The following is a 25,603-nucleotide window of genomic DNA, read 5'->3' as shown; positions in this document are numbered from 1 at the left end:
TTAGAAAATCAATACTGCACCTTTTCTTAGTTTGCCATGCCTCTAGATTGGCATTAGGAAGTTTTGATAGTCTCAATATTCTGGTGCCCAAATCGGTTTATGGATATGGCGAACAAGAGGTCCTCATACTAATCCATGATGCATGCCAATGCAAGAATCATTAATTTACTCCCACTCTTTATATCCTTTATCCCTCCATCCATGCTACCACTTTATCTTGAGTACCATGGACCTTACCATTTGCAACAAGTCTCTTGTGTGGCACTATAATGTTCATCACACTCCAGACTTTGAGCGATACCCCTCTTAGAATGGAGTGACTGAAGCAGAGGTTCTCTGCATTAGTGGTTACCAAGTTGTATCTTCTGATCTGAGGTATGGGGAGTGGGTTTTGGACGTAGCACTCGAGGTGAGATAGAAGGCATGGGAAATCTTTTTTAAACTTTATCTTTTTTTTATTAAGAAACCCTTGGAGGAAAAAACTGGATGCTTGCTGAAGTTTGCTGGTGACCTTACTGATCAGACATGCAGGGAAGATATTCATGAAATTTTCTCCAGCCATGGTGAAATACAATGGATAGATTTTATAAGGGGTGCTAAAGAGGTGAATACAACTGTTAAACTTTTAAAAATTGATTCCTTTGGTCATCTTACTTTCATACTGTAAGGATTCATTGTGTGATTTTTATAGGGAAATATCCTTTTTAAAACAAATGCAAAGGAAGCACTTGAAAAAGCAAAAGAAGCCCATGGTGGAAAATTGCAATTGCGAGATAAAGATGTGACTTGGGAAATGGTGGAAGGTGAAGAGGAGAAAACAGTTTTGAAGAAGATAATAGAAGACCAGCAGGAGTCTCTAAACAAACGAAGGGTCAAAGGTAAAGCTGTAGTAGTAGTGACACTTGATTGACAGCTGGCTCATTTTCTGAACACTTTTTAAAAAACTTGTCTCTTTTACTTACAGCTCGAAAGGGTAGAGGTAGAGGAAGAGGTGGTAAGGGAGGTTGGGGACAACAAAGGGTGCAGTTCCAAGGCAAGAAAACAACATTTGAGAGTGAAGATGAAGATGGTGGTGAGGGAACAGAGGAAACTGAAGAAACTAGTAAGTTGGAAAACTTAAGATTGCCAATGTCTATTAAACCAAAAATTGGAAATATTCAGTTGGGATGTGGGAAATTTCTTCATGCCCAAACTGTTTGGAGGGATAACCTGATTGTGTTACTGCAACAAATCCATTCATTTTAATACCAAATTCTATTCTTGCCTTTAACTCTGTTACTTTGTGCAAATGAAGAATTTCTGTTAGCTGTAGAATTGACGCATGCTATCTTGACAATTTAATTGTGTGTATTTGGAGATGCTTAACCAGGATAGCCCGATAAGATTAAATTTATATAAAGTTAACTGGTTATTATGGCCGTGAGAAATCGGGCTGTTTCCAAGAGTCAACCACCTGCCCTCATAACTTGTGCATTACACATTTTTACTTCAGACCCTTAAATTTGCTGTGGAGTTACAAAAAATATTTTGCCAATTGTCTCCTCTCCTCAAGTGCCTTTTAATGGTCCCTATGAGGAGTCCCATATGATACTGGAGCATGTTAAAGCAGAGACACTGAGAATTGCACATTTAGCTGAAGAGCTTGTGTGCAGAAATAACAATGAACAGGTTTCAATATACCCACTGATTTCACCACACTTGAAATGAGATTGCAGATGCACTATGGCTGCGCCTCTGGCAATACATAGACCTGGGAGATTTTCCTGCAATAAAATTGAGATTCTACTCGCTTTGAATACTTGATAAAGATTTTCAGCATCTAAGTTTTAAACTTGTTTTAACCACCCTGCATGATCTGATGTAGCTGCTACAAGTCCAAAGAAGCGAACCCTTGAAGAAACTGGATCTGTAGATGAGCCTGCAGCGAAACAACTGAAAATAGGTCAATCTGGTGATCAGTGAGATTCAATTTGTGGCCTGCAAACAGAACAAAATGACCACATGGACCTCAGTTTTAACTACATTTAATTCTGGTGGTATCTCAACATTGCCTCCATTGAACATCTTCCGAGGGATGGAATTTATTTAAACGAGAACCGTATGAAGTCCACTTCAATGTCAATCTAGAATTTAAAAAAACAAGTATGAACTGCTGTATATTTGAAATTGCCTTAAATGCATGCTTGTCTAAAGTTTGTTTTTTTTAAAATAAAACATTTTACTTCTGTTAAAACATTGACTTGTTACTTTGGTGTATTTGCAGTGTATTAATTTCCTTGTGCAGATTAAGTACACAAGACTTAACTGATTAAATATAAAATGCCTGTACCTTGTGGTTTGATAGATTAATTTTAGAGTCTTCATAAAAATACTACCACTGTAAATAGTCTTAAATTCTTTAATAAAACATCACAACTCTTCAAACTATAAAGGGTTTGATACTGCTCTTGCATAAATTTGTCTATAAGTGATGTACAGTAAAGAAATAGACAATAATAGTAACTTACACAAATGCTGTATAAATCTACTTTTTGGAATCTATACCTCCCACAGATAGAGCTGATAAGGAATTAAACAGTGGCTTGCCACATGTGGTTAGATTAAATCGCTGCTGTTCAAGAGCTAGTGCAGGTGTCCTAGACCAAGTGGCATGCTCTTGTGCTGTAATTTGGTTCTATAATTGAGTGACAACTCACCACCTGGATCTGAGCCAGGTGTGGTTGAGACCAGATTGAAAATTACTCTTGAAACAAAGTTGGTAAGTCACAAGTTAGTTTCTAGTGGGCTTTGTTCTATAATAAACGTACAAAAATTATGCCAACTCTTAAGCTTGGCTTTGAGTGCTGAAGAACACTCTGCTATCTCCTTGTACAGGACATGAAGTGATGAGTGGACTACAGCAATGACTAGCTCAAAAAGCCACCTTGTTTCAGTGACTCCCATGTTATGGCTCTAACTTTTTTACATTACAATAGAGACTCAAGTAGATGGGATTTTTTTTTATCAATGGCTAACAATTCATTTAACATGTACATAGGAATGTGGACTGACTTACTGATTTCCTCTTATGGAATTTGTATGATGCTGGTAAGTCATATCTGAGCTCTGTTTAGAAAAGAAAAGAAAACTTAATTTGGAAATCCACATTCTTGGTGCCTGACCTTTTGGGTTATGGTATCTTTGTACATCAGGTTTACACTGCATTCCTTCTAGCTAGAGGTGAAATTGAATTGAAAGGGATGAGTACAATTGAAATATAGATTTACGCAACTAGGCTAGAGGATTTATAAAGCTGATCTTTTCTTTATGTCCCAATAAATATAGATTGAATCTAATCAAATCTTGTTAGGATATTGCTAGACTCGTGTTCGACTAAGTATTTTGTAAAGTGTAGCACAACCACCCTGTTCCTTGTCTTTTTGCAATAAACTGGCTTTAAATTGGTGTAGGAGCTATTTATTGACCTTGCAAAGTGAAATTTTACCTTGTGTATATTAGTATCTCTTACCAGCAATTACTTCCATCTTTACCTTCCATTCGTCAGCCTTCTTCTGAATATGCTACAAAGGAGATGAAAGCACATTTGAAACTAAGCATTGCCTTTTTTTGAACAAAAAACTTCACTGCCTTTTTATTGTGAATTAGCAGTAATTGCTATTATACTTGTCTATATTTAAGCTGAAGGTGCTGATTTTATACTGGGGTACAGCTCAGTATGTGGTGGCTGTTATTCATGTTTTGAGTTAGTCAGTCTATTACCCACCACATTCTACTGGTTTGGTATCACAATATTGGATGATTGTGTGCTTTCCAATAAGAGTTCCAGATAGCAATGACAAGTGGGAATTCTTCCTCTTGTACATTGCACAGGGACATTGTGAAGGAGAAAATTATCTGCTGTAAAACTGCAGTAATGAACCATTTTTTTTAAAAACATACATTTATGTAATGAGGTTTCCCTGGTGCATTTTATGGGTAAATACACCATCGAATGTGCCAATTCATGCAAATCAGCAAAGTCTCACTGTCATTAATCTATGCTTAGTTTTGTGCTCTCAGCTGGGCAATGGTAATACACATCTAATTTGGGGGGTGGGAAGAGAAAATAGCCAACATTTCTCCTTTCAATAGCTCACTACTGACATTCACCATGCAGGAAAATGCACATGGGGTGACTTTCAGTTGAAGATGACTAACTTTGCATTGATTCTGCCTTGGAAGGAATAATCAGATGAGCTCACACAAAACACAGTGAGGTAATAAAAAGGGGAAAGCAAATGTATTTGGGCAAGTGAACTTGGAAACAACTGAACTAAATGATACTCAAGCTTGGTGAAGTCTCCCCATAAACCAACACTTCCCTGGCAATAAATATACGGGGGGTAAATGCAGCTTAAATTGAGATCATTGGTGCTTTCCTGTCTTAAGAGGTGGGAAAGTGGGTACTTTTAAATTAAGAGCAGCTAATGTAAACACTAAATTGTGCTGCATCCAGTAATCGGTCTAAAAATATTTGAACAATGTTTCCTTCTATACAAATGATCAATCTGAAACTCATCTGCAAAGTAGATCTTTTGGCTGCAGAAAAACACACAAGTAAATTCACTTACATCTCTAGTTGATGTTTTGTGGAGGGAATACACAGCTGTTCTGGCCATATCTAAAGCAGTTTTGAGGAATTTCATGTCCATACCTTTTGAGGAAAACATACAATTACATTGGTTCTAAAATAGAGAACTTTATACAGTGAGATTTTAGCTACATTTATTTGGTTAGAGCTCTAATGAGATCAGATGTAGCAAGGAAGTCTTACTACAATTGTACAGGGCTTTAGTGAGACCTCACCTGGAATACTGCGTACAGTTTTGGTCTCCTTATCTAAGGAAGGATATACTTGCCTTGGAGGTGGTGCAACAAAGGTTCACTAGATTAATTCCTGGGATGAGAGGGCTGTCCTATGAGGTGAGGTTGCATTGAATGGGCCTATTCTCTGGAGTTTAGAAGAATGAGAGGTGATCTCATTGAAACATAAGATTATTAGGGGGCTTGACAGGGCAGATGCTGAGAAATTGTTTCCCCTGGCTAGAGTCTAGAACTAGGGGGCATAGTCGCAGGATAAGGGGTCGGCCATTCAAGACTGAGATGAGGAGGAATTTCTTCACGCAGAGGGTTGTGAATCTTTGGAATTCTCTACCCCAGAGGGCTGTGGCTGCTGAGTCACTGAATATATTCAAGGCTGAGCTGGATAGATTTTTGGACGCTAGGGGAATCAAGGGATATGGGGATCGGACAGGAAAGTGGAGTTGAGGTCAAAGATCAGCCATGATCTGATTGAATAGCAGAGCAGGCTTGAGGGGCCGTATGGCCTACTCCTGCTCCTGTTTACGTTCTTATGTAGATGGTGTTTTATTTCACTTGTCTAAATTATATTGGTATGGAACTTATTTTACAGTTTAATAAAATTACACATCTTTCACAAAATCCAGTATCCAGCTCCCTCAAGAACTCAACTGGTAAAGGGAATTAATAGATGCAATCCAGGAAAGTCCTAGGTTTGATACCTGATCTGAGTTAGTGGTCAGCTAGATGGAAGTAGCAGCATTGCAATTGGATTTCAGGCCCTTGCGTACCCACTGGATGTGTGGATGTTGGGTGAGAAGAGGATTAGGTTTGATACCCCCAAAGTCAAATAGCTAGCACACTCTAGGTTCCTATAATACAACGGTTTGTTCAGATGAGAAAGAACTTGCATTCATAAAGCATCTTTCACATCCTCAGGACATCCCAAAACACTTCACAATCAATTAATTACTTTTAGAGTATTCCATGTTATGTAGGCAAACCTGGCTGTCAATTGTGCACAGCAAGGTCCCATAAACAGCAATGAGATGTGACCAGCTAATTTGTTCTTGAGGGTGTTGATTAAGGGATAAATGATGGCCTGGACAGTGGGAGAACTACTTTAAATAGTGCCATGGGATCTGTTACATTTACCCAAGGGGGAAGATGGGGCCTCAATTTAACTTTTCGTCTGAAAGATAGCATTTGTTCAGTTTTGTTAGTAATTTTTCATTGTTAAATGCAGAAGGGATTTCCTTTAGCTAAACTTAAGTACACTCAGCTGACAGTGCAGTACTGAGGGAGTGCTGAATTATTGGAGGTGTGTTAAATCGAGGCCCCCCTGTGCCCTCTCAGGTGGGCATAAAAGGTACAAAGGCACTGTTCAAAGAAGAGCGGGGGAGTTCTGGTCCTGGCCAATATATATCCCTTAACCAACATCACGAATAAAAAATATTGCTGTTTGTGGGACCTTGCTGTGTGCAAATTGGCTGCTGCGATACCTACATTATAAGTGACTACAGACAATGAAGTACTTTTGAAGTGTAAAGTGCTTTACGGCAACCTGAGATCATGAAAGGCACTATATAAATGCAAGTTCTTGACACAAATTAGTTTTTAATTTAATAGTAATTTGGTCAGTGAGACTTCTACAGTGTATATGAGGTGACACAGATCACAGACAATTACAACTAAGATGCTTATTAAGAAAGTTTGGACACCATGTCTCAAAAATGCAATGGTCAAAATGTATTAATCTGCCTTTTAAATTTTATTAAAATTATACTGCTCCCTCTTTGTATACAGTATTCCACTATCCAAACTCATTTTACATAGGACTCTTGCATGTTGCAGAGGTATTTTCATTTTATCAGTCTTGGGTGGATTTAAATCCAGGTCCTGGAGGTAAAAGGACAGTGCAAATTTACGATGCTACCAGGTCTCCGGCTTAAGCTGCTGCTGTATATTAGGCATAATTGAAGTTTATTTGTGACTTATGTTTGGGATTTATTTTCAGAACTACTTCCTGCCACTTCTCTTTCAGTTTATCATGTATTATCTATTAGCTAAACATGACTGTGTGAAACATGAGGGAGGCATTGACATCTGGTTGCACAATTTATGTAAATTAAGGATATCATGCACTATGAAATAAGTATTGATTACATTGGTTTGTAAATGTATACTAAAGTACGGCCTGAGAGGTGCCTGAAAATCTAATGCTACGGCTAGATGCAACTGTATATAGCTTAAGGAATGTATAGGAACGTGGGAACAGGAGTAGGCCATTCAGCCCCTCGTGCCTGCTCCGCCATTTGATAAGATCATGGCTGATCTGTGATCTAACTCCATATACCTGCCTTTGGCCCATTTCCCTTAATACCTTTGGTTGCCAAAAAGCTATCTATCTCAGATTTAAATTTAGCAATTGAGCTAGTATCAATTGCCGTCTGCGGAAGAGCTAGTATCAATTGCCGTCTGCGGAAGAAAGTTCCAAACTTCTACCACCCTTTGTGTGTAGAAATGTTTTCTAATCTCGCTCCTGAAAGGTCTGGCTCTAATTTTTAGACTGTGCCCCCTATTCCTAAAATCCCCAACCAGCGGAAATAGTTTCTCTCTATCCACCCTATCTGTTCCCCTTAATATCTTATAAAGTTCGATCAGATCACCCCTGAACCTTCAAAACTCCAGAGAATACAACCCCAATTTGTGTAATCTCTCCTCGTAACTTAACTCTTGAAGTCCGGGTATCATTCTAGTAAACCTACGCTGCACTCCCTCCAAGGCCAATATGTCCTTCCGAAGGTGCGGTGCCCAGAACTGCTCACAGTACTCCAGGTGTGGTCTAACCAGGGTTTTGTATAGCTGCAGCATAACTTCTGCCCCCTTGTACTCTAGTCCTCTAGATATAAAGGCCAGCTTCCATTAGCCTTCTTGTTTTCTGCACCTGTTCATGACACTTCAATGATCTATGTACTCGAACCCCTAAGTCCCTTTGGACATCCGCTGTTTTTAACTTTTTACCATTTAGAAAGTACCCTGTTCTGTCCTTTTTTGATCCAAAGTGGATGTCCTCACATTTGTCTATACTGACTGAAAATTCCCGAGGTGTTCAGTTACCCTATCCTTAATTATAGACTCCAGCATTTTCCCCACAACAGATGTTAGGCTAACTGGTCTATAATTCCCTGGTTTCCCTCTCCTTTCTTAAAAAGCGGAGTGACATGTGCAATTTTCCAATCTAGAGGGACAGTTCCTGAATCTAAAGAACTTCGAAAGATTATAATTAGGGCATCCGCAATGTGCTCACCTACTTCCTTTAAAACCCTGGGATGGAAACCATCTGGTCCTGGAGATTTGTCACTCTTTAGTGCTATTATTTTCTTCATTCCTGTTGCTTTACTTATGTTAATTTTATCGAGTCCGTGTCCCCGATTCAATATTAGTTTTCTTGGGATTTCCGGCATGCTATCCTCTTTTTCGACTGTAAATACTGACGCAAAGTAATTGTTCAACATGTCCGCCATTTCCCCATTGTCAATGACAATATCCCCACTTTCAGTTTTTAAGGGGCCAACACTGCTCCTGCAGTACAGCTATTTAAAACTTCTGCTGGAATATACTTTCAACTGTAAATTATTAAAATTATGGAGAAAATACGTTCAATCTTTCCGCTTAAACAAATTTCGAAAGTACACAACACAAAGTCAAACATTCAATCTACCTTTATTGTGCTTTGTTCCAAATGGTGGATTCATTATTATAGTGTCAAATTTCTTTGATAATTTGCCAGTCATTAAAGAACAGATATCACACTGAACCATATCGACATTGGCCAATTCAAATTCCTCTGCGTTTCTGTTAAATATGTCAAGCGCATCTTCATCTATATCAAATCCCACACATAATCTGCAAAAGATGAAAACAACCCAATTAGAGAGGAATTTTTCTTCTGTGCTGATCCTTAGTTGCTGTGGTTAGGTACTTTGTATAGCGGCTTAAACCTATCCTTCAAGGTTGTTTTCTTCGTTATACTTGGGTTTGTCTGCACAGTTTTAAACTATACTAATTACCAAAAGTATAATTAACACCAGAATGGCTTCTCCTGGTGATCTATGCAAGTGTGCTTTGAAGCAGACACCAACCTTTTAAAGTTTTGCAGATATATATATTACATTAACTCTAAACACCAGGTATTTGGAGTACTAAACCCACAGAAACAAACTCCTTGAGATTGCTTGTCTGATGCTGCTTAACATGTCAAAAGCTAAAACTATTGGCTGGAAGGTACATCCAGACCTATCCTCTTTCCCTCGCCCTCTCCACCGAGACAAACTAAAGCTAGTGTTTTCTCTGCCCATCCCATCTCCAATAGAGATTCAGAGTAATATAAATAATTGATTGTAGAGGAGAAGGTAAACAGAGGTAGAGCAAATAGAATGTGAAACAAGCACAGGCCACTGGAGATGAAGTAATCAGAAATAAAGTAAACCAAGAAAATATGAGCAACGTGTTTAAATATTAAATGTTTTATAAAACTGCTCCTGTCTTTGGAGTAGCATTATTACTGTAAGAATTTATTTACAACGTATGTGTGAGCTAAAATCTTAAATAACCATCCCCAGGTAGACTACATAGAATGTGCAGCACAGAAACAGGCCATTTGGCGAAATAGGTACATGCCCGTGTTTATGCTCCATATGAGCCTCCACCCTCCCTACTTCATCTAACCCTATCAGCATATCCTTCTATTCCTTTCACCCTCAGGTGTTTATCTAGCTTCCCCTTAAATGCATCTATGCTTGTCGCCTCAACTACTCCTTGTGGTAGTGAGTTCCACATTCTAACCACTCTGTGGGTAAAGAAGTTTCTCCTGAAATCCCTATTGGATTTATTAGTAGCTATCTTATATTTAGTGCCCCTAGTTCTGGTCTCCCCCACAAGTGGAAACATCTTCTCAATGTCTACCCTATCAAACCCTTTCATAATCTTAAATCTTAAAAACCTCTATATTCTCTTTTCTAGAGAAAAGAACCCCAGCCTATTCAATCTTTCCTGATAGGTATAACCTCCTCAGTTCTGGTATCATTCTAGTAAATTTTTTTTGCACCTTCTCCAGTGCCTTTATATCCTTCTTATAATATGGAGACCAGAACTGTTCACAGTACTCCCAATTGTGGTCTAGCAAGGTTCCATACAAATTTAACATAGCTACTCTGCTTTTTAATTCTATCCCTCTAGAAATGAATCCCAATGCTTGATTTGCTTTTTTATGGCCTTATTCACCTGCGTCGCTACTTTTAGTGATTTGTGTATCTGAACCCCCCCAGATCCCTCTGCTCTTCTACCCCATTTAGACTTATTATCCAAGGAATATGTGGCCTCCTATGAACTGTCCATGGATACTATTAAGTCTTTATTGGGGGGGGCGGGGAATCAAGTTTAGCTCATTTGGTAGCATTCTTACCTCTTTGGCAGAAGTACTTGAGCACACAATCTGTATTCACACTTTGGTGCAGTACTAATGGAGTGCTGTATTGTCAGAAGTGGCATCTTTCAGATTAAATGTTAAATTGAGGCCCTATCTATCTGTTCAAGATCCCGTGGCACCTGAAAAGTTGGGAGTTCTCCTGATGTCCTGGCCAACATTCCTCCCTCAAACAATATCACCCAAAAAACTGGCCGTTCATTTCATTTCACTTGTTGTTTATGGAACGTTGCTGTGTACCAATTGGCTACTGCATTTACCTACATCAGTGACTGCACCTGAAAGAAGTCATTGGCTGCGAAGCTCTTTGGGACAGTGTGAAGATGTGTTAAGATGCTTTATAAATAAGTGCAAGTTCTTTTAAATCCAGGCCAGAGTAATAGCAATTAAACTCCAGAAAGAATGGATCAGGGCCCATATTATCACTGGCAAGGGAAGGTCATTTAACTAGAAGTGAGAAGTTAAACCCTCCAGAAAATGTATCACAGTGTTTCCATAGTTGAAAATTGGAATTACTTCACATTCAGATACAAATAATCAGTGAACTAAAACAGGATGCATAATGAATATGGTCACGACTCCAACATTACAGCAGGTTTTTAAGCAAAATGTGTGAAGTTGTGTACATGATTAGAAGTTTTTATTTTACTAGAATAAAAATATATATGTTTCATTACTGCATTTTGCAATCCACATACCCTGCATCTAGCATAGCTGCTCCGATACTTAGAACTCCACATCCACACCCCAGATCTGCAACCAACTTATTCTCAATGTCATCGAATGTTGTGTGTATTGTATACAGCATATGTGCTAAAATGAGAGAAGATCATTAACTTTCACGTTATTAATAGGCCATCATTCCATAATACAGTAAGAACATACTTTCATTGAAAATAGAGTACTGCAGATCACATGAAGTGAATTTCTTTGTAATTCGCCATCTAAAAGCACTTCATGTAGTTTCAAATTTGCTTTCACATTTTATGACGCCATTGTACATTTTGGTTGTGCTGTGCTTGTGGGAGATGCATACTAATATAAAAGGTTTCTTAGCATAGTTGTGATGGGAACAAGGATGGTTTAAGGGTTGATTAATTAGCTTGTCCTTGGTTGCTCGGGTTCAGTCAGTCATGTTGAGAAGCAGGGGTACCCTTCCTACAGGTTGTCATCTTGACTTGTTGTCATGAGCTACCTGCTTATGGATTGTGGTTTTGGCTATTTTTTGGGAGGATGGGAATTGTGCTAAGTGAGCTTCTAAGAACATCTCTACTATGAAGCCGAGGCTGAACATTCATTTAGACTGTTACATCTCCTATAGATGTTCAGCCACAGTTGGTTTGTGGAGATCTACACTTTCCATGGTCAGGAAAGAGATATGCAAATGATTGCACCTCATGGTTAAGAACTGTGCGAGCTCACACTTTGAAGGATGCCCTTGCTCACCTGTGAGTGAAATGGAGAGGCTAGTCATGGTCCCTGTGGTCTCCTGGACCACCATCTGGAAAGGCTGAATGTGAGGGGGCTGACCAGAATATGTGTAGGAGTGTAGCCATCAGCACATCGTCTCTTTAGTGATTATCCAATATGGAATGGTAAATATTTGCAGTTTGCTTGAGGTATGGGATGCATGAACTTGAGTTGGCTTTTGTGGATTTTGCTGCAGATGGTGACATGGATGGTTTAATCACAACACCTTGTGCCATTTCTTGCTCAGCTTAAAGTTCATTCCCACAGCCCCAACTGACTTCAGATTTTGTGTTATTTTGTCATGGAGGTGATTGTGATGTACAGAATGAAGGTATCTGGTGGAAGGGGATCTGGAAGAGTCCTGGCAATTGTGCTAGAGTCTACTCTAGTGATAGGTTATGAAGGTACTGCCTAATCTCAAAATTGTGATGAATGAGCTGGGATTTGTCATTTAACTGGAGAAATTATATAAGCTGGCCCTTGTGGAGTAGTTGGCTGAGTCTAATTATCCCTTTCTCACCTCAGGCTTTGACGCTACATGGTCCTCAGAACTTCCCACGGTTCCTAATTTTGAGAGGGCTGATACATTTGGAGAAACGTGCAGGTCACTACAATGTGGGGATACTTCTGGATCAGTCAGCCTTTTTCTAAATATAATGGGTAGATTGTTCAAGGGTTATTAAAGAGTCTAAATCTGCATTCCTAGCCATAGCTTTTATAGGGAGGCAAGGTTAGACTATGATTCTTTTGGCTGTAGGCTGCGCTCAGTAATGTTTGGGAAGTGGAGTTACCCTTCTTGTTTTGAGAGCTGGAGACAATTGAGACATCTTTCTGCCCAGAGTCTGTCCAAGTCTTGGAACTGTTGGACTGGGACCTTGACAGGTAGCATCTGGAATAGGTAGAAAGGACTGTATTTCATGGGGTCCTGTACAATTTGAGGCACAAACCCAATTTCTGCAAGATCTGATATAATTCGAAGCACAGAATGGTATTGATAGGGTTTAAAGAAAAGTAATTCTAAATTAATATTAAAACGGATAGGTAGCAGTGTTACATTCAGTAATGCCATCTTGCAGGTGGAGTCCATAATGTTAGGGTTGTAATAACTTGCATTTAATTAGCACTGTTAATGTAAAAAAAGGTGCTTTACAAATGGAAATTGATAAACCTATCAATGGAGGAAGATATTAGAGGGGTGACTGAAAAATTGGGTTTTGATCAGGTTTTTAAAAAGGTGGGGGAAAATAGAGGGGAGAAAAGCTGTTTTGCGAGGGAGTTCGAGAGCAGGGCTGAGGAAGCTGAAGGCTCTACCATCAATAGTGACATGAAAGGGTGGGGGTGCACAAAAGGACCCAGGACCCAGTCAGAGGACTGAAAAGTGCAGGAGGGGATATACAAAGCTGCTGGAGGTTGCAGAGATTGGGAGGGAGCAGTCAAAGCCTTGGAGTGATTTGAAGATGTTAAAATTTAATACACTGGTGAACAGCGAGCCAATATAGGTCAGTGAGGATGGGGATAATGGGTGAGTGGAACTTAATAGAGGGCAGGATAAGGATTTTGAAGAAGTTGAAGTTCATAGATGGGAGACCAGCAAGGAGGGTACTGGAGTAAGAATCTAGAGGTGACAAAAGCATGCATATGGGTTTCAATAGCAGAGGGACTAAGGTGGGCGATGTTGCAGTGATTGATAGATTCAAACTCCACATCCTAACCACTGGATTAAGCAGAACACCAAGGTTTTACACTGACAGGTTCACCTTAAGCGACAGGGATGGTGTCGGTGACAAGGGTGTAGATTTTGTAGTGGGGGCTTAAAATGATGGCTTTGGTCTTCCCAATGGTTAAGTGTAGGAGGTTGTGACTTTTCCATGACTTGATGTCAGATAATTGTAAACAATTTTACAACACCAAGTTATAGTCCAGCAATTTTATTTTAAATTCACAAGCTTTCGGAGGCTACCTCCTTCCTCAGGTGAACGATGCGGAAATGAAGTCCTCGAAATGAATTCGCATTTATAATTCACAGAACAATGCTGGTGATAACAGACAGTTTTTTCAACTGCCCGTTGCCAAGGCAATCAGTGTGCAGACAGACAGGTGTTACCTGCCAGGTCTCAGAATATACAAATCACCAAAAAAAACAACAAACAAAAAAAAAAAAAACAGAGATAGAGAGGTAGAAACATAGAAAAGACAGCAACTGACCCGTTATATTAAAAACAGATAACATTTGTTCGCTGGTGGGGTAACGTGTAGCGTGACATGAACCCAAGATCCCGGTTGAGGCCGTCCTCATGGGTGCGGAACTTGGCTATCAATTTCTGCTCGACGATTTTGCGTTGTCGTGTGTCTCGAAGGCCGCCTTGGAGTACGCTTACCCGAAGGTCGGTGGCTGAATGTCCTTGACTGCTGAAGTGTTCCCCGACTGGGAGGGAACCCTCCTGTTTGGCGATTGTTGCGCGGTGTCCGTTCATCCGTTGTCGCAGTGTCTGCATGGTCTCGCCAATGTACCATGCTCCGGGGCATCCTTTCCTGCAACGTATGAGGTAGACAACGTTGGCCGAGTCACAGGAGTATGAACCATGCACCTGGTGGGTGGTGTCCTCTCGTGTGATGGTGGTATCTGTGTCGATGATCTGGCATGTCTTGCAGAGGTTACCGCGGCAGGGTTGTGTGGTGTCGTGTACGCTGTTCTCTTGAAAGCTGGGTAATTTGCTGCGAACGATGGTCTGTTTGAGGTTGGGTGGCTGTTTAAAGGCGAGTAGTGGAGGTGTGGGGATGGCCATAGCGAGGTGTTCGTCGTCATTGATGACATGTTGAAGGCTGCGGAGAACATGGCGTAGTTTCTCCGCTCCGGGGAAGTACTGGACGACAAAGGGTACTCTGTTGGTTGCGTCCCGTGTTAGTCTCCTGAGGAGGTCTATGCGATTTTTTGCTGTGGCCCGTCGGAACTGTCGATCGATGAGTCGAGCGTCATATCCCGTTCTTACTAGGGCGTCTTTCAGCGTCTGTAGGTGTCCATCGCGTTCCTCCTCGTCTGAGCAGACCCTGTGTATTCGCAGGGCCTGTCCATAGGGGATGGCCTCTTTGACGTGGTTAGGGTGGAAGCTGGAAAAGTGGAGCATCGTGAGGTTGTCCGTGGGCTTGCGGTAGAGTGAGGTGCTGAGGTGCCCGTCTTTGATGGAAATTCGTGTGTCCAAGAAAGAAACTGATTCTGAGGAGTAGTCCATGGTGAGCTTGATGGTGGGATGGAACTTGTTGATGTTATCGTGTAGTCTCTTCAGTGATTCCTCGCCGTGGGTCCATAGAAAGAAAATGTCGTCGATGTATCTGGTGTATAGTGTTGGTTGGAGGTCTTGTGCAGTGAAGAAGTCCTGCTCGAACTTGTGCATGAAAATGTTGGCGTATTGGGGTGCGAATTTGGTCCCCATGGCTGTTCCGTGTGTTTGGGTAAAGAACTGGTTATCGAAGGTGAAGACATTGTGATCCAGGATGAAGCGGATGAGTTGTAGGATGGCGTCCGGAGATTGGCTGTTGTTGGTGTTGAGTATTGATGCTGTCGCAGCGATGCCGTCATCGTGGGGGATACTGGTGTAGAGTGCCGAGACGTCCATCGTGGTGAGAAGTGTTCCTGGTTCAACTGGTCCGTGGGTACTGAGTTTTTGTAGGAAGTCTGTAGTGTCGCGACAGAAGCTGGGGGTTCCCTGTACGATGGGTTTCAGGATGCCCTCGATGTATCCAGAGAGGTTCTCACACAGGGTTCCGTTGCCTGATACGATAGGACGTCCAGGTGTGTTGGCTTTGTGTATCTTTGGGAGGCAGTAGAAGTCTCCCACGCGGGGATTACGTGGGATGAGAGTGCGTAGGATGCTTTGAAGGTCTGGATCGAAGGTCTTGATCAGTTTGTTGAGCTGGTGGGTGTGTTCTTTGGTCGGGTCTGCGGGTAACCGTCTGTAGTGTTCCTGGTTGTCCAGTTGTCGGTATGCTTCTTTGCAATAGTCCGTTCTGTTCTGTATGACTATGGCTCCTCCTTTGTCCGCTGGTTTGATGACGATGTTGCGGTTGTTCTTGAGAGCGTTGATGGCGTTGCGTTGTGCTCGGGTGACATTCTGGACTGTCTTCTGAGTGCGGCTGATGAATCTGGCATTGACGCATTTCCTGACAGCTTGAGCATACATGTCCAGCTGAGGGCAGTGACCCTCTGGAGGAGTCCAGTTTGACTCTTTCCTCTTCGGTTGCTGTACCGCGGATCCCTCTGTCTGCTGTTCCGGATCGTCAATTGTCTCATTGGGTTCGCTGCTGAAATTTTGTGGTTTGTGGTAGAATTCCCGGAGCCTCATTCTCCTGATGAATTCCTCTGTGTCTGCCGCGAGACTCGTGGGGTCCATTTTGGTAGTGGGGCAGAAATTGAGCCCTCGGCTGAGAACTTCGATTTCGTCTGGTTGAAGGGTGTGGTCGGACAAATTGACGATAGACTTCCCTGTGGTTGCAACCGTGGTACCAGGGGAAGCTTGGTCGATGCTGGTGGTGATGCCGAGTTTCTCAAGCTTCCTGCTCTTGGTTTTCATGTAGGCAGCGTAGTTCCGTTGCCTCGTCTGTTTGGCGGTATAACGTAGCTGGTCTGCTGTGTCCTGAGTACAGGTTGAGAGTATGGACTCTATCTTGGTTTGAAGGTTGTGGCGTCTGCTGTAGAGTTGGTGTACGAGATGGTTGCGGAGTGTGCGAGATGTACGGCGGCAGAGTCTCTCAGCATAATCCGAGTTGTATGTGGACCTGAGTGGGTTCGTGATCTGGAGTCCTTTCGGGATCTTGTCTGCTTTCTTGCAGCTCTGTAAAAACTTGATGTCTGTGTCTAAATGCGCGATCTTCTTGGATATCCTTTCCACTGTGAGCCGGCAGTTTGTGGTGTCGATGGTAGTCATGATGTGGAGATGCCGGTGATGGACTGGGGTTGACAATTGTAAACAATTTTACAACACCAAGTTATAGTCCAGCAATTTTATTTTAAATTCACAAGCTTTCGGAGGCTACCTCCTTCCTCAGGTGAACCGCGCAACAATCGCCAAACAGGAGGGTTCCCTCCCAGTCGGGGAACACTTCAGCAGTCAAGGACATTCAGCCACCGACCTTCGGGTAAGCGTACTCCAAGGCGGCCTTCGAGACACACGACAACGCAAAATCGTCGAGCAGAAATTGATAGCCAAGTTCCGCACCCATGAGGACGGCCTCAACCGGGATCTTGGGTTCATGTCACGCTACACGTTACCCCACCAGCGAACAAATGTTATCTGTTTTTAATATAACGGGTCAGTTGCTGTCTTTTCTATGTTTCTACCTCTCTATCTCTGTTTTTTTTTGTTTGTTGTTTTTTTTGGTGATTTGTATATTCTGAGACCTGGCAGGTAACACCTGTCTGTCTGCACACTGATTGCCTTGGCAACGGGCAGTTGAAAAAACTGTCTGTTATCACCAGCATTGTTCTGTGAATTATAAATGCGAATTCATTTCGAGGACTTCATTTCCGCATCGTTCACCTGAGGAAGGAGGTAGCCTCCGAAAGCTTGTGAATTTAAAATAAAATTGCTGGACTATAACTTGGTGTTGTAAAATTGTTTACAATTGTCAACCCCAGTCCATCACCGGCATCTCCACATCTTGATGTCAGATAGGCAATCTGACAGCACAGAAGTGGTTGAAGCATCAAAAGAGGGGATTGAGGTAGAGCTGGGTGTTATCAACATGCATATAAAAACTGACCAAGTGCCTGCAAATTATGTTGCTGATGCGCAACGTGCAGATGAGGAAGAGAAGGGGGCCTAGAATAGATAATTGGTGAACACCAGAGCTGAGAGGGCAGCAGAAAGAAAAGCCATTGCTGGAGATTCACTGGCAGCATTTGGATAGCTAGGAATGGAACCACAGAAAGGCAGACCAAGGGAGGTGGACAAGAGATGAGGGCTTGATCCACCATATCAAACACAGTGGAGAGGTTGAGGAGGAATAACGCACCATTTTCAAAGTCATAAAGGATATAATTTGTTACTTTGGCTACGGCTGTCTTTGTACAATGGAAGTTAGACTGGAGGGGTTCAAACAGAGAGAAATGGGCAGGGACCAGGTCTGCAGGATCAACTTCTGCTGGCTCACGGTCTACTCCTTGCTCCTCAGCTCTCATGTTAAATGGTATGTTGGCCTTTATTGTAAGGGGGTTGGAGTACAAGAATGGGGACGTCTTGCTACAATTGTACAAGGCTTTGGTACCAGCCCTGTAGACCACATCTGGAGTACTGTGTACAGTTTTGGTCTCCTTACCTAAGGAAAGGAGGGAGAGAGAAAACAGGGGACTACAGGCCAGTTAGCCTGACATCATTTGTTGGGAAAATGCTGGAATCCATTAAGGAAATGGTAACAGGGCACTCAAAAAATCATAATCATTTGAGGATGTAACTAGCAGGGTAGATAAAGGGGAACCAGTGGATGTTGTATATTTGGATTTTCAAAAGGCATTCGATAAGATGCCACATAAAAGATTGTTACACAAGATAAGGGCTCATGGGGTTGGGGGTAATATGTTAGCATGGATAGAGGGTTGGTTAACGGACAGAAAACAGAGAGTAGGAATAAATGGGTCATTTTCAGGTTGGCAAGCTGTAACTAGTGGGATACCGCAAGGATCAGTGCTTGGGCCTCAGCTATTTACAATCTATATTAATGATTTAGTTGAAGGGACAGAGTGTAATGTATCCAAGTTTGCTGACAATACAAAGCTAGGTGGGAAAGTAAGCTGTGAGGAGAAAACAAAGACTCTGCAAAGGGATATAGACAGGTTAAGTGAGGGGCAAGATGGTGGCAGATGGAGTATAATGTGGGGAAATGTGACGTTATTCACTTTGGTAGGAAGAATAGAAAAACTGAATATTTTTTAAATGGTGAGAAAGTATTAAATGTTGGTGTTGAGAAAGATTTGGGTGTCCTTGTCCACAAAACACAAAGTGAACAATGCAGGTACAGCAAGCAATTAGGAAGGCAAATTCGATGTTGGTCTTTATTGCAGGGGGTTGGAGTACAAGAGTGGGAAAGTCTTGCTACAATTGAACAAGACTTCGGTGAGACCACACCTGGAGTACTGTGTACAGTTTGGGTCTCCTTACCTAAGGAAGGATATACTTGCCTTAGAGGTGGTGTTGTGAAGGTTCACTAGATTGATTCCTGGGATGAGAGGGTTGTTCTATGAGGAAAGATTTAGAAGAATGGGCCTATATTCTCTGGAGTTTAGAAGAATGAGAGGTGATCTCATTGAAACATATAACATTCTGAGAGGGCTTGACAGGGTAGATGCTGAGAGGCTGTTTCCCATGGCTGGAGATTCTAGAACTAGGGGGCATATTCTCAGGATTGGGGTGGGCAATTTAGGACTGAGATGAGGAGGAATTTCTTCACTCAGAGGGTGGTGAATCTTTGGAATTCTCTACCCCGGGGGACTGTGGATGCTTAGTCGTTGAGTATATTCAAGACTGAGATCGATAGATTTTTGGACTCTAGGGGAAATCAAGGGAAATGGGGATCGGGTGGAAAAGTGGAGTTGAGCTATAAGATCAGCCATGATCTTATTAAATGGCGGAGAAGACTCGGGGGGTCATATGGCCTACTCCTGCTCCTATTTTGTATGTTCTAATGTTCTCATTTCACCAGAAAACTGCCACCAGCCCTTCAGCAGTTACTCTGCGCCTTGAATGGATTCTGGATTCACCTTGTATCTGCCGCTGGAAAAAAAAACTTACCATGTTCCTATGTCGCCAAGGGCAGTATGTAGATAAGAAAGAGGATAGAGCAAAAGATGGATCCTTGGGGGACTCCTGAAAGGACAGTACAGGGTGGGAACAGAAGCCATTGCTAGAGATGCTCTGGCTACAATTGGTTTGGCAAGAGTAGACCCAAAGGAGGATAATTGCACTGGAAAATAGAGGAGAGGCACTAGGAGAAGGATAGGGCAGTTGACTGTGTCAAAGGCTGTAGAAAGGTAGAGGAAAATGAAAATGGATAATGCACCACAGTAACAGACAATGATATTTGTGACTTTGGTTAGAGCTGTTTCACTGCTGTGGTAAGGGCAAAAACCTGGAGAGATTCAAATGGAGTTGTGGGAGAGACGGGGATGGATCTGAGAGGCAACAGTACATTCAAGGGTTTTGGAGAGGAAAGTGAGGTTAGAGATGTGGCAGTAATGTGCAAGAACATAGGAACAGAAGTAGGCCATTCAGCCCCTCGTGCCTGCTCCGCCATTTGATAAGATCATGGCTGATCTGTGATCTAACTCCATATACCTTTGGTTGCCAAAAAGCTATCTATCTCAGATTTAAATTTAGCAATTGTGCTAGTATCAATTGCCATTTGCGGAAGAGAGTTCCGAACTTCTACCACCCTTTGTGTGTAGAAATGTTTTCTAATCTCACTCCTGGAAGGTCTGGCTCTAATTTTTAGACTGTGCCCCCTACTCCTAGAATCCCCAACCAGCGGAAATAGTTTCTCTCTATCCACCCTATCTGTTCCCCTTAATATCTTATAAACTTCAATCAGATCACCCCTTAAACTTCGAAACTCCAGAGAATACAACCCCAATTTGTGTAATCTCTCCTCGTAACTTAACCCTTGAAGTCCGGGTATCATTCTAGTAAACCTACGCTGCACTCCCTCCAAGGCCAATATGTCCTTCCGAAGGTGCGGTGCCCAGAACTGCTCACAGAACTCCAGGTGCGGTCTAACTAGGGTTTTGTATAGCTGCAGCATAACTTCTGCCCCTTGTACTCTCGTCCTCTAGATATAAAGGCCAGCTTTCCATTAGCCTTATTGATTATTTTCTGCACCTGTTCATGACACTTCAATGATCTATGTACCTGAACCCCTAAGTCCCTTTGGACATCCACTGTTTTTAACTTTTTACCATTTAGAAAGTACCCTGTTCTGTCCTTTTTTGATCCAAAGTGGATGACCTCACATTTGTCTACATTGAATTCCATTTGCCACAGTTTTGCCCATTCACCTAATCTATCAATATCGCTTTGTAATTTTACGTTTTCATCTACACTGCTTACAATGCCACCAATCTTTGTGTCATCGGCAAACTTAGATATGAGACTTTCTATGCCTTCATCTAAGTCGTTAATAAATATTGTGAATAATTGAGGCCCCAAGACAGATCCCTGCGGGACTCCACTAGTCACATCCTGCCAATGTGAGTACCCACCCATTATCCCTACTCTCTGTCACCTTGCGTTCAGCCAACTTCCTAACCAAATCCGTACTTTTCCCTCAATTCCATGGGCTTCTATCTTAGCTAACAGTCTCTTATGTGAGACCTTATCAAATGCCTTCTGGAAGTCCATATAAATAACATCCATTGACATTCCCCTGTCCACTACTTGAGTCACCTCTTCAAAAAATTCAATCAGGTTTGTCAGGCATGACCTATCTTTCACAAATCCATGCTGGCTCTCTCTGATTAACTGAAAATTCTTGAGGTGTTCAGTCACCCGATCCTTAATTATAGACTCCAGCATTTTCCCCACAACAGATGTTAGGCTAACTGGTCTATAATTCCCTGGTTTCCCTCTCCTTTCTTAAAAAGCAGAGTGACATGTGCAATTTTCCAATCTAGAGGGACAGTTCCTGAATCTAGAGAACTTTGAAAGATTATAGTTTGGGCATCTGCAATGTGCTCACCTACTTCCTTTAAAACCCTGGGATGGAAACCATCTGGTCCTGGGGATTTGTCACTCTTTAGTGCTATTATTTTCTTCATTCCTGTTGCTTTACTTATGTTAATTTTATCGAGTCCGTGTCCCCGATTCAATATTAGTTTCCTTGGGATTTCCGGCATGCTATCCTCTTTCTCGACTGTAAATACTGACGCAAAGTAATTGTTCAACATGTCTGCCATTTCCCCATTATCAATGACAATATCCCCACTTTCAGTTTTTAAGGGGCCAACACTGCTCCTGACCACCCTCTTTTTCCTAATATAACTATAAAAGTTCTTCGTATTGGTTTTGATATTCCTTGCAAGTTTCTTTTCATACTCTCTTTTTGTAGCTCTTACTATCTGTTTTGTGACCCTTTGTTGATCTTTGTATCTTTCCCATTCGCCAGGATCTGTGCCATTTTTTGCCTTTTTGTATGCCCTTTCCTTATGTCTTATACTGTCCCTTACCTCTTTAGCTGTCCATGGCTGTTTTTATGGCAAGTAGAGTTCTTGCCCCTCAGGGGTATAAACCGATTCTGTATCACGTTAAATGTTTCTTTAAACATTTCCCACTGATCATCAGTCGTTTTACCCATTAACAGATTTGTCCAGTTTACTGTGGACAGTCTCTGTCTCATCCCATTGAAGTCGGCCTTACCCAAGTCTAGAATCATGGCCGCTGATTCACTTTTTTCCCTTTCAAACACTACATTGAACTCGATCATATTATGATTGCTATTGGATAGATGTTCACGCACAGGAAAGCTGTTAACTAAATCTGGTTCATTACTCATTACTAAATCTAGTATGGCTTGCCCCCTTGTTGCCTCTAGGACATACTGCTGTAGAAAACTATCCCGGACACACTCAAGAAATTCACTACCTTTCTGACAGTTGCTAGTCTGCTTTTCCCAATCTATGTGAAGGTTAAAGTCCCCCATTAAGACCACTATGCCTTTGTTACACACTTGTCTAATCTCTGCATTTATACAATCTAGCACTTCAGAGCTGCTGCCAGGGGTCCTATACACAACTCCCACTATAGTCTTGGATCCTTTCCTATTTCTCAATTCAACCATGAGGTCTCTGTTGGCTGCTTACCTCTCGTTATATCCTCCTTTATCATTGAAGTGATTTCATCTCTAATCATTAAGGCTACTCCTCCCCCTCTCCCATTTTCCCTATCTCTCCTGTAGACCTTATAACCTGCATCTCCTGCAGATGTACATGGCTAACACCCAGCTCGACCTCTTCACCACCTCCACTGCTTCTATGTTGTCAGACTGCTCGTCTAATATCCAGTCTTGGATGAGTTGCAATTTTCTTCAGCTAGAACATTCAGAAGACTGTCTTTGGCCTCTGCCACAAACTCTGTACTCTCACCACCAAATTCATTTCCCTCCCCGGACACTGTCTTAGACTGAACCAGACTGTTTGCAACCCAAACATCGTATTCAATCCAGAGCCGAGCTTCCACCACATATCCTCTCTATCACAAAATCGTCCTACTTCCATATCTTTAACTTCATCCACCCTCTGTCCCTCCCTCAACCCAACTTTGAATGAAACACTCATCCTTTATCACCTTTAAACTTGACCGTTCTTCCTTACAGCTCCAACCTCTAAGCATCTCGATTCAGGAACCGTTCCTTTAGATTGGAAAGTTACACGTCACTCCGCTATTTAAGAAAGGCGAGAGGTGGAAACCAGGGAATTATAGACCAGTTAGCCTAACATCTGTTGTCGGGAAGTTACTAGTCTATAATGGATAGAGTGACTGAACACCGTGAAGATTTTCAGCTGATCAGAGAGAGGCAGCGTGGATTTGTAAAGGGTTGGTCATGCCTGATGAACCTGATCGAATTTTTTGAAGCGGTGACTAAAGTAGTGGACAGGGGAATTTCTATGGATGTTGTTTATGTGGACTTCCAGAAGGCATTTGATAAAGTCACTCATAAGAGACTGTTAGCTAAAGTCGAAGCTCATGGAATTGAAGGCAAATTATTGACCTGGTTAAGAAATTGGCTGAGCAGCAGGAGACAGAGAGTAGGGATAATGAGCAGGTACTCAAATTGGCAGGATGTGACTAGTGACTACAGGAATCTGTGTTTGGCCTCAACTATTCACTGTATTTATTAACGACTTGGATGACGGGATAGAGAGCCATGTATCCAAGTTTGCCAATGACACAAAGATAGGCAGCATTGTAAGCAGTGCAGATGGAAGCATAAAATTACAGAGATATTAATAGATTAAGTGAATGGGTAAAACTCTGACAAATGGATTTCAATGTCGGCAAGTCATACACTTTGGACCTAAAAAAGATAGATCAGAGTACTTTCTGCATGGTGAAAAGCTCGAATTAGTGGAGGTCCAAAGAGACATGATCATTCAAATGGATCATTCAAATGTTATGGACAGGTACAGAAAATAATCAAAAAGGCCAACGGAGTGCTGGCCTTTATAACTAGAGAATACAAGGGGGTAAAAGTAATGCTGCAGCTATACAAAGCCCTGATTAGACCACACCTAGAGTACTGTGTTCCGTTCTGGGCTTCACACCTTAAGAATATATTGGCCTTAGAGGCAGCGTAGCTATTATGATATCTGGACTCCAAAGGTTAAATTACAAGGAGAGACTACACAAACTAGGGATGTATTCCATGGACTTTAGGATTAAGGGGTGATTTGATCAACGTTTTCAAGATATCAAGGGGAACTGATAGAGAGAAACTATCTACCCTATTTCCACTGGTTGGGGAGTCTAGGACTAGGGGACATAGCCTAAAAATTAGAGCCAGGACTTTCAGGAGTGAAGTTAGGAAACACTTCTACACACAAAGGGTGGTAGAAATTTGAAACTCTCCTCCACAAACAGCAGTTGATGCTAGCTCAATTGTTAATTTTAAATCTGAGATTGATAGATTTTTGTTAACCAAAGGTATTAAGGGATATGGGGCTAAGGTGGATATATGGAGTTAGCTCACAGATCAGCCATGATCTCACTGAATGGAGGAACAGGCTCGAGGAGCTGAATGGTCTACTGCTGTTCCTATCTTCAGTTCATACAAATCTCTGCTCCCTGTATTCTATCCCACACCTGCTTGCCCATCACCACTGGATCCCAGTCCCCTCAAAATTCAAATTCATTGTGTTTAAATTCCTCCGTGACCCTACCCCTCCCCATCTGTTAGCTCCAGCACTAAAACAGTGGTCAGCAGTATCACTCACTACCAAGGAAAGAATATATGGATTTAAAATAGATTCAGGAATAAAGGTTAAAACAAAATTAAATGGAGCTTCAGGTACAAAGTCACGTGTGTGCCCTTCACTGTTTAGCTGACGAAAATTACACATTTCCTCTTAACTCCCTTAAGGGCTCAGGAGGTAACTTTACTCTATGCTCCTGAGCCCCTGGCCAGGATTATCAATTATATCATCTTCCCATCATTTAAAGGGAATGTAGTCCTGACGAGCACCTTTCACAGCGTTTACCTGCTATATGCGGCCTGGTGGGATACTGCTCTAGAAACAGCTTCGGCTGCTCAAACGCATCGATTTTCTGCAGTGAACTTTCCAACTCCTTCAGTTTTAAACGTTTCATTGCTGTTGCTGTCCGTGCACACCCGTCTAAAACCCCCGGCTGGAAACACAACCCGATCCTTAGTTCCGATATCACAAATTAGTGAGTACGTGAGGAGACCAAGAAGCAGAATTAGCAATGTAGCACTCGTGGGGGTGGGGGTGACGGCGACCAGGAATAGGCCCCATCTCGACCTGCTTCACACCATCAAATAGGGTCGTTGGTAGCATAACTGTATCCCAAGAAGAAGTGACAGCGGCCGCTCGACACTAACGTTGCAGAACGGCAGATGTAGTTTGTTTTTCAATTAGACAGTAAGTACCCCGTTCACTGTTGCTTGACGACTGCCTGACTGGAACTCTTAAAATCTTGCTCTGGATACATAGAACTCTCTCCCAAAGTTAAAATGTTAGAGAGCAGGGAGGGGAGAATTCTTGCTCTGTAAACATTTAAATTAATTACCTCGGAGTACTTTGTAAACCAG

General features: G+C 42.0%; 2 protein-coding genes across 4 annotated transcripts in view; one reads left to right on the top strand and one right to left on the bottom strand.

Moving 5' to 3' along the window:
• The window catches only part of ssb (small RNA binding exonuclease protection factor La), a 13,246-nt gene extending 9,802 nt beyond the window's left edge, over positions 1-3,444 (top strand). Inside the window, exons 9-12 of the mRNA XM_067987505.1 lie at positions 464-604; positions 692-878; positions 965-1,102; positions 1,865-3,444. Of these exons, the coding sequence (XP_067843606.1) occupies positions 464-604; positions 692-878; positions 965-1,102; positions 1,865-1,962 (564 nt within the window). The 3' untranslated portion in view covers positions 1,963-3,444. The remainder of the gene's footprint in view (positions 1-463; positions 605-691; positions 879-964; positions 1,103-1,864) is intronic.
• Positions 2,009-25,603, bottom strand: mettl5 (methyltransferase 5, N6-adenosine). 3 transcript variants are annotated; one of them, XM_067987509.1, is made up of 8 exons: positions 25,032-25,092; positions 12,318-12,444; positions 11,026-11,140; positions 8,564-8,748; positions 4,611-4,693; positions 3,509-3,560; positions 3,056-3,105; positions 2,009-2,123 (listed from the first exon to the last, which is right to left on the bottom strand). In XM_067987509.1, the coding sequence occupies exons 3-8, from the start codon at positions 11,133-11,135 to the stop codon at positions 2,082-2,084; spliced, it is 522 nt and encodes a 173-aa protein (XP_067843610.1). In that variant the 5' UTR covers positions 11,136-11,140; positions 12,318-12,444; positions 25,032-25,092; the 3' UTR covers positions 2,009-2,081. The 3 variants fall into 3 exon arrangements, with proteins under 3 accessions (XP_067843610.1, XP_067843608.1, XP_067843609.1); XM_067987507.1 differs by lacking the exon at positions 12,318-12,444 and having other exon boundaries at positions 25,032-25,525; XM_067987508.1 differs by lacking the exons at positions 3,056-3,105; positions 12,318-12,444 and having other exon boundaries at positions 25,032-25,603.

The sequence above is a fragment of the Heptranchias perlo genome, chromosome 7 (assembly GCF_035084215.1).
Source record: "Heptranchias perlo isolate sHepPer1 chromosome 7, sHepPer1.hap1, whole genome shotgun sequence".
NCBI lineage: Eukaryota > Metazoa > Chordata > Chondrichthyes > Hexanchiformes > Hexanchidae > Heptranchias > Heptranchias perlo.
This window is presented reverse-complemented; position numbering and strand designations above follow the sequence as displayed.

Coding starts and splice junctions, on each gene's coding strand:
- mettl5 (XM_067987507.1), bottom strand. CDS start 25,140: ATGAAACGTTTAAAACTGAAGGAGTTGGAAAGTTCACTGCAGAAAATC. Junction 8,749..11,025: donor GCAGCTATGCTAGATGCAGG/GTATGTGGATTG, acceptor CATCTTTTGCAG/ATTATGTGTGGGATTTGATA. Junction 3,106..3,508: donor AAAGATGGAAGTAATTGCTG/GTAAGAGATACT, acceptor TTTTCTAAACAG/AGCTCAGATATGACTTACCA.